Source organism: Musca autumnalis, unplaced genomic scaffold, assembly GCF_047663935.1.
Source record: "Musca autumnalis isolate F117 unplaced genomic scaffold, ASM4766393v1 scaffold_5, whole genome shotgun sequence".
In the NCBI taxonomy this organism is placed as follows: Eukaryota; Metazoa; Arthropoda; class Insecta; order Diptera; family Muscidae; genus Musca; species Musca autumnalis.
The window spans coordinates 43,957,679-43,966,950 of NW_027412088.1; the positions used below are offsets into that span (position 1 = coordinate 43,957,679).

Below are 9,272 nucleotides of genomic sequence, written 5' to 3' on the forward strand. Positions count from 1 at the left end.
CCTTTAACTTCACTTTATCCGAATTTGTGTGGGAGGTACCCGAAGGAGTGGACAGATATAGTTCATATTCGAACCAGATCTATATCTGGAAGGAATAATACGATGTGCAAAGTTTGTTCCCTTCGAGAGTTATCGTTCAGACCATTTTACAGAAAAATTTGAACTTTTGTGGGGGAGGTACCACATGGAGTGGACCGATAAGGCCCATCTTCGAACATAAACTAATAGCCCATTTAGATATGACTTCATTAGCCAGATTTAGCACATTATCAGGTTTTATTTGCTAAATCCAGCCAAAATCTACCAGATTTCCCATACAAAAATAAATCCTCGTATTGAGTGGATTTGTTTTAAATCTGGCATAAATTCTCGTATACAACTCTGTTTTTTGCAAAAAGTTGCTAGAAAATACAACAAGTTGCAAGCTGGCACAAGAAACAAGGTAGATGCATCGGTGAATTTCCACACTAAAAATAATTTAAAATGTAAAAATTTGTAAACAAGGCGGAAAAATTAAATTTGTTTTGATGTACAAAGATGATTTTAATCAACCAAGACTAATATTTACGATGTCTAAACGATAAAATAATTCGTTTATTTATTTTAGATGGGCAAACTGCGATCAAATAATTCTTTCTGCTCATTAGTTAGCATTAGTAGCATAATGTGCTAAAATTTTCAGTATTAAACAATATATTGTTTTTTGAGACGAATTCAATTTACAAAAAATTCTTTTGACGTTTCAAATTCGATCAGATTAGCTGATGCATCTACCTTGGTAATCAGCTGACTGCCATTTAAATCCTCCAAAATGTATATCGAAATGCAATAAGATTTGTACTGGATTTATTAAATCCAGTCGAGGATTTATGGCTAGTCTAAATGAGCTATAAGTTTGGACAAAATATTACGATACCTTAAATTTGGTTCGAATCGGTTGAACTGTTCGAGAGTTATCGTGCGCACAAGGTAGACAGATAGACATTTTTCTTATCAGAGTGTATATACCCTTCTAGCCTAAAGGCTGAGGGTATAATGAATTAAATCAATTAAATATTGATAACTAAAATAGGTTTTAGTACAATATTATATATTATTTCCATATTATATATTGTTTATTTATATTTTATTCCCATTCCGGATACGAAATAGCGGGTATTTGCTACTAAGGTATATATAAAGGTGGGTCTAGAACCACTATTTCGATGTGTTAAAAATTGTTGACCCAAAATAAACACATAATATCCTCCACTATATTGGTTTAGGTTATGAGAACATTTTATTTGGACCCGTATAATTGCTTCGCCAACTCAGAAATACCAATGTTATCAATAATATGCAATTGGTTTGGATGTCATGGAAGTTCTTGTTCATCTGATATTCACTTCGTTTGACTTTGGGTTATTTTGCAAAAATGTTTATGCTGTTTACGTTATTTTCCATATCACGAGCCAGTCTAATACACTTTTTGGAAAGTATTTTTGTTATCAAAAATTATTAGAGTTTGGGGTGTGACGTAAAAAAAGTTGCCGATTCATTTGCTATCAATGTAATATCTGGAGACATCTTGTTGAACACTTTTTTCGTTATCTTGGTCATTATGTTATAAGTTGGTGACTTGAGTACCTATTAGATGGCACTAGTTTTGGTTGCAGATAACATTGTCACCTTAGAAAAATGCATTTTGATTGTTATTTAATTTAGACAATTAAATCATAGACAGACGTTTACTTAGACGTCTTTACAAATGACGGAGTAAAATAGGAAAATTTGTGGGAGAAAGTATCATGACTTCTGCTATAGCAAAAGGTAGGAAAATGGTTTAAAGCTGGAAGAATTTTCTATTAAAAACAACATATCATATATTTTATTAATTCCATCGTTACTTAAATTTGTACTCTCTTCTTTATCTAACAGGTCCTTTTATTGGGCAAAGACATGTCCAGTCTTTGTTACTATTTGCCTGTATTGCCATAAATTATATGACCAAATATAATGCAAGTATATCTTTGGTGGCAATGACTAATGCCACAGCAGCTAATCCCGATTTTCCGGTAAGTAAAGTCATTGCTAAATTTAGAATCACATAATATATATTTATTTTTTCAGCAATATGAATGGAGTGAAACACAAAAATCCTACATACTATCCAGTTTCTTTTGGGGCTATATTGTGACACAACTTCCAGCCGGTTATGTCTGCAAACGTTTTGGAGCCAAAGCCACGATACTTGCATCAACGCTGGCCTCATCCCTGGTGGGTCTCGCCTTACCGTTTACCTTAAAATGGGGAGATTGGCAAATATTTTGCACGGTACGTGTACTACAAGGGCTTTTCCAGGGCTTTGATTTGCCGGCAGTATACGCTCATTTAGCTCATTGGAGTCCGGTGGAGGAAAGAAATCGTCTTGGCGTGTTGGCAAATTCGGGCATTGATTGCGGCACAGTAATGGCAATGTTTGTAAGTGGCCTCATTGCAACCTCAAGTCTAGGATGGCCGGGTATTTCTTACATAACATGTGTCCTTGGACTGATTTGGTGTTTCCTGTGGGAAATATTTGGTGCCAATACACCAAATACCTCCAAATTTATTTCGCAGGAAGAGAGAAATTTCATTCACAGCTCATTGACAAAGAAGGAAATAGAAGATAGTGATATGCCCACAATGAAGTCGATACCAATACCATGGAAAGCAATAGCGACATCGATACCCTTTTGGTCGTTACTAATAACACGTAGTGCTGAACTGTGGTTCTTTTCAACGATGCAAGCTGCAATACCGGAATACATGAGTGGTGTCTTTGGCATGGATATGAAAAATAATACCCTCTACTCTGGCCTGCCATTTATAGCCATGTGGATAATGGCCTATGTGTACCTAACATTGGCTGACGTCCTTTTAAATTACAAAATATTACCATTGCTTGTGCTGAGAAAAACCTACAATTCCATAGCATTTTGGATACCAGCAATGTGCCTTATTGGCATTGGATTTTTACATTCCGATCAAAAGATTTTAGCCGGAATATTATTAATTTGTATTACGGCTATTAATGCGGCCAATATGATTGGTAGCGGCTTAAATGTCATTGACTTGTCGCCAAATCATGCTGGCATTTTGATGAGCATTGTAAATACCGTGTCAAGTGTAATGCCAATTATAACACCTCTTGTAACGGGCGCTATTGTACACGATGAGGTAAGTTGTCAGTTGGTTGTTTTGAGAAGTTTTTAAAAAACATTTTCTTCATTCACAGGCAAATTATCAACAATGGAAAATTGTATTTGCAATTTCGGCAGTAATATTAATCGTTAGTAACATCATTTATTTGATTTGGGGCACAACAAATCTACAGTCGTGGAATGACCCGAATTTTCTTGTCACTACAAATTCAACGTCTCAGTTGTTTTATGAAGAAGGTCCATCGGGAAGCAAAGACGTCGCCAGATAATAGTTCATCATATGTATATACTCTATACTTATGAAGGCATCGTTCAATTAAATGCTTAAACTATTTTGTATCGTTCTAATAAATACTGTGTTCAATGACAAGACCTACATACGTAATTACAAATTATTTTTGCGTTCTTTATGATATTCACATTACACACTTTTAGCAAATGCAAAGTCAACAGTATTCCAAGTGTGCATTTCCTTATCACATCAATACTATGATTTGTGTGCACAAATATTATCTCATCAGTCTGGCCTCTTTGTTGATAAAAATATTCCCAGTGGGAAAATGGGGAATGTATTACCTTTGTAATCTAGAAAGGAATGCAAATGACCCAAAAAAATGCACACTATATTCCCAAATCAAATGGTAATGGAATCAGTACACAGACAATTCGTAAACTACACATTCATTTCTTCTGGACTCAAGAAAAGAATGCATTATTTTCCTAGGACATGTTCCGTGTTAACAATAATGTATTATCAATAAACCATAGTGTTTCTGCATTACCTTCTAGTTTACCATTGCTTCCATTTTCCCACTGGGTTGTTTATGTCATAAACAAATCTTTAATGGATTCCGACACGGATATAGCATCCGGGGACTTGACAATGACATTTCCAAAGATACCGTGAAACGTCATAACACATGTTTTTTCTAACCTCATACACTTTGATACGATGAAGATGTGCCCCATCGAAATAATGGTTTTAAACTCCGATTAAGTTTGGATGAAATCCGTTTGTGACAATTTGAAGTCGATTATGCCATGCCCGTCCCTCTGTCTGCCAGGCTGGCTGGAGCGCACGATAACTTTCGAACGGATCAACAGATTTAGTTCAATATTTTGTTTTGGTAATATTTTGCCCAAACTAAGATCAAGTTCGAAGATTGACTATATCGTTCAACTTCTTAGGACACCTCCCCCACAAATGATTAAACATTCAATATGAAGTCGATTATGCCATGCCCGTTGTCTGTCTGCCCGGAGCGCACGATAACTCTCAAACGGATCAACCGATTTAGTTCAATATTTGGTTTTGGTAATATTTAGTCCAAACTAAGATCAAGTTCGAAGATTGACTATATCGTTCAACTCCTTAGGATACCTCCCCCACAAATGATAAAACATATTTGCTGACATTTTGCGCGCAATAAACCCTTGAAGCGAGTAACCGATTGCACGTCTTGCTAACTTTTTATCTTCTAGACATATTTTTATACAAAAGAGCGTCTACTTTGACAATGCGCCAACTAACGGTTTTTACAAACACTAATAATTTTGGGTTGATTTGAAGTGTTTTTTATAATTCTACGAAAAAAAGAAAACAAATTAAAATTTTGAAACTTCAAGGTTTCGGAGTCGGTGTCTAAGAGTCGCAGTCGAGCAATTCTACTGGAGTCTGAGTCCAAAAAAATAACTGGACCCCGGTCAAATTTTTTTCTACATTATAGAAATAGGTATAACATTATATTCGGGACAGCATTTTTATACCCTCAGCATTTATGCTAACGCTAGCGGTCTCACGCATACGTCTCTCTCTCGCTCTCACCACAAACAGCGTGTGCGTTAATGCATTGCTAAAACTAAAAATCATTGAAACAAGCGACAGCAGAACCTTCTTCATTGACTTCTGAAAGAAGACTAAGTGGTGGTTGTTCTGTTGTTATTCTCATCAAGGGCACGTGTGCCCCTTTTTGCCGGATGCTGGTTTATTGTTTGCTTTCATTCACTTCTATGGTGATCACTTCCTTACGGTTGCGTAAAACAGGTATTGGCACCAATACAAACGCATTGTTTGCGGCATCACGCATTCGACTCTCTCCACAAACAGCGTGTGCGTTAATGCAACAGAAACTGCTTCATTGACTTCTGAATGAAGACTGAGTGGTGGTTGTTCTGTTGTTATTCTCATCAAGGGCACGTGTGCCTCTTTTTGCCGGACGTATTCTCTCTTTATTTCTCATTTGCCATTGTTTAGTAATGGGGAAAGTGTATTACCACTACTAATACACGAACTATTCTGAGCACCCCTGATTCACTTACACTGTAAGTGAGAGAGAGAAACAAATACAAAAACAACGCAGTGAGCACCCTCACTATACTGTCTTTGCAAAGAAGCTCGTCTCTGGCTTATAGCAGTGTTCACCAGCAACAACAATTTCAACCGCTGCGTTTGTGTTGGGCACACACACGAGATTATCTTTCCCTCTCTCGATAAACATCGTGTGCGTTAATTCATTGCTAAAACAAAGAAGATGATCGGTGGTGAGAGTAACGTTCAAACTCACCACAATTGAGATTGTGTGTGTTCACACAGACACGGCACGCGAGCCCAGTGGTGATTAACATTGGCTTATAGATACTAAAAACATTTTTTAAAAGTTCGGAAAAATAAAAATCGAATCGAATCACTTTATAATTAATATTTTATGTAATCATACGTAGAAATTCATCACGCTATGATACAGGGATATGAGGTTGTAAAAAAAGTCATAACCCTAATATACACTTTCATATGGACAAAATGTGCCTCAAGTATATTTGGACAAAATGTGTTTCAAGCAAATTGGAGTCGATTGAGCAATGTCCATCTGTCTGGCTGGCTGGCGCGCAATATAACTCTCGACCGAAGCAACCGATCCGGTTCAAGATATGGCATTCGTAATAATTTGTCCAAACTTAGTTTAAGTTCGAAGATGGGCCATATCGGTCCATTGCTTCGGGTATCTCCTCACAAAAGTTCAAAATTGTTCGCTAAAATTGTGCGCACGACAAATCTCGAAAGGAGTAACCGAATTGGTCATAACTTTGGACATCGTAACATTTCTATGAGACATAGATCAAGTTCGAATATGGGCAATATCGGTGCACCACTTCGAGTATCTCCCACAACAAATTTCGGAAAAGTGCAGTTTAAGACCTCCTCTCGAATCCTTTTGATTTTTGTTGTAACAACTTGTATTCCTGCTCTCGAACGGATAAACCGATTCGATCCAAAATTCGGCAATCGTAATATTTTGCCCAAAGTTAAATCGAGTTCACCACAGTAGTTCAAAACTTTTCGCTAAAATTGTGCGCACGATAAGCCAGGAATCGATTTGGTCCATACTTTGGACATCGTAAAATTTTTACGAGACATATTTCAGATTAGAATATGGACTTTATATGCCAACTCCTTCGGATACCTCCCACATCAAATTTCGGAAAAGTGCAGTTTAGGGCCTCCTCTCGAATCGTTTTGTATTTTCTTGAAACATGTTGCGCTTAAAGCCACTATTACGATGGTACAAGTTTTTTCAGTGGCAAGTCCATACTTCTTGAAAAATTTACCCGGAAACTGTAAAAACCCCTACGGCCAGCATGTGGAGTGGCTGGTGCGCACGACAACTCCCGAACCGTATACTGCGTTGGTCCACACCTTGCATATCGTAATATATATTAGAATATTAGTTGAAATTCGAAGATGGTGCTTATAGATCCACTCCTGCCGGTACCTCCCCCCCAAAAGTTCGCAAATATTCGCAAAAAAGGTAAGCGCAATATCTCATAAACGGAGCACCCGATTTGACTTTTGATGAAGTTCGAAGATGGTGCTTATAGGTCCACTCCTACCGGTACCTCCCCAACAAAAGTTCAAAATTTGTCTGTTAAATGGTGTGAACGATAACTCTCCAGATATAAAACGGGTTCGAATATGGACTATATCGGTACACTCCTTCGGGTACCTCCCGCACAAAATTCGGAAAAAGTGCAGTTTAAGAGCTCCTCACGGATAGTTTTGAATTTTTTTTTTCAGCAGACTGTGCCTTTGCGACGGTACAATTTAATATTCCTGAGTCCATATTTCCCGAGAAACCATCGTATGATGGAGTGTATTGGTCACGTCCTACTGGTACTTCCCACACAAAGTTTGGGAAAAGTGCACTTTAATAACTCGTCTCTGATCGTTTTTAGTTTTTTGCAAACGTTCTTACGAAGAAAGCCTGCCGGTACCAACAAAACTGGGTACTACGTAAGATAATCCTCGAAGGGAGAAACCAATATAGTCCAAACGTTGTACATCGTATTATTTCCTACAGCCTCGAATTATGTCCGACTATTGACTACATAGGACCACTCTTTCGGGTACCTCCCACACAAAGTTTGGAAAGAGTGCAGTGTACGGACTCGTCTGGTCGTTTTAAAATTTTTGGTAACATGTTCTGTATGCGGCCCTAGTTAAGATGGTAAAATTTTTTCGGGAGCAAGTCCATACTTCTTGAGAAATTGGTCCAAAAACTCAAAAAAGCCCCTATAGATGTCAGAAATATTGTTTTTGATTCTTTTCTGTAGGTCCGAGGATGAGGATATATCTCTTACGAGTAGTTAGGTTATTGTCCGACTGGTACAGCTAAACCATTTTCAAAATCGAAAAATGACGAAAGTTTTAAGATGATTAAGATAAATTCCCAAATAAAAGTACAAAACAAATGTTAAAAAATTACTTTTTATTTTGTTGGTAAAATAACAAATGTTTCAAACTGGTTTAAAGGAAAAATTATATTGACAAATTTTAAAAAATTTAAAAAGTATAGTAAATTTTTGTAATTGATCGTAGTTTAATACAATAAAAAAATTAATAAAATCAAAGTTTACAATCATTGTTAAAAATTGATTTTAAATAAATCGCGAAAACTGCATTCAAGCCCACTGTGCAATTTTTTTTTCTATTTGTTAGATAGCTGATAAAACAACAAAAATTAAAAAAAAGATTTTTTATTTGGACCAATATTTAAGCAGTTATGAGTATTATATACGTGGTTTTTACAGAATTTCAAGGTGCGATATCTCTGGAACCATTAGTCAAAAAATCTGAAAATATATATTTTGCTGAAGAGCAGCATCACCACACCAAAAAATAAAGGAAATCAAAACTTCATTTTGAAAAAGTGTCAGATTTCCCTCAGATATCCCCATATATTCTTGATCAGCATACAAATCTAAATCGAAATATATTTCGGCTATAGCCATGTCCGTCTGTCTGTTGAAATCAAGATACAGCTCGCAATTTTTAAGATAGAGCTTTATAATTTGGTATAGAAGTTTCTATTACTCTTAGGATGTTTGGTATTGCAAATGGGCTATGTTGGTCCACGTTTTGATATAGCCACCATAGAACGGTACCATCCGATTTTCGGTATTTTGAAAGTTTTAACTTCCGTGTCACACCGAAATGGATGAAATTTGGAATTTAGTCTTTGTTTGGGGTATACAACTTTCCCCTAGATATTTGTCGTAATAGGTCCACGCCTTCATATAGCCGCATAGAACGGTACCTGCCGATTGCCTCAATATTACTCCGAAATGACTAAATACCGTCGAACATTCCAAATTTAATTGAAATCAGACATATATAGCGTGTTTCGTGCACCAAATGCCTTAAATCGGGCGAAAATATATATGGGGGCTATATCCAAATCTGAACCGATTTCTATATAATTTTACTCACTTATTTCTAGACTAAATTCCGTCGCACATTCCAAATACCATTGAAATCGGACATATATAGCTTGTTTCGTGCATCAAATGCCTTAAATCGGTCGAAGATATATATGGGGGCTTTATCCAAATCTGAACCGATTCTTACCAAAATAAATAGCGTTCGTCCTTTGGCCAAAAAAACTATCTTCCCCAATTTTCATGCGAATTGGACAATAAATGCGACCTGTACTTTGTTTACAAAAATAAATCAAAAATAAAATCAGGAGTTACCGTTCTATGGGGGTTTTATGAAGGCGTGGATCTATACCGACTAATTTCAGATTTAAAGTTTTA

At 36.5% G+C, this 9,272-nt stretch overlaps 1 protein-coding gene across 1 annotated transcript; it reads left to right on the forward strand.

Annotated features, from left to right (window-relative positions):
• Positions 1-1,635: 1,635 nt before the first annotated feature.
• Positions 1,636-3,574, forward strand: LOC141405476 (putative inorganic phosphate cotransporter). Its single transcript, XM_073989855.1, has 4 exons — positions 1,636-1,809; positions 1,918-2,054; positions 2,110-3,198; positions 3,257-3,574. Exons 1-4 carry the CDS (start codon positions 1,788-1,790, stop codon positions 3,449-3,451), a joined length of 1,443 nt encoding a protein of 480 aa, XP_073845956.1. The 5' UTR covers positions 1,636-1,787; the 3' UTR covers positions 3,452-3,574.
• The last annotated feature ends 5,698 nt before the right edge of the window (positions 3,575-9,272 follow it).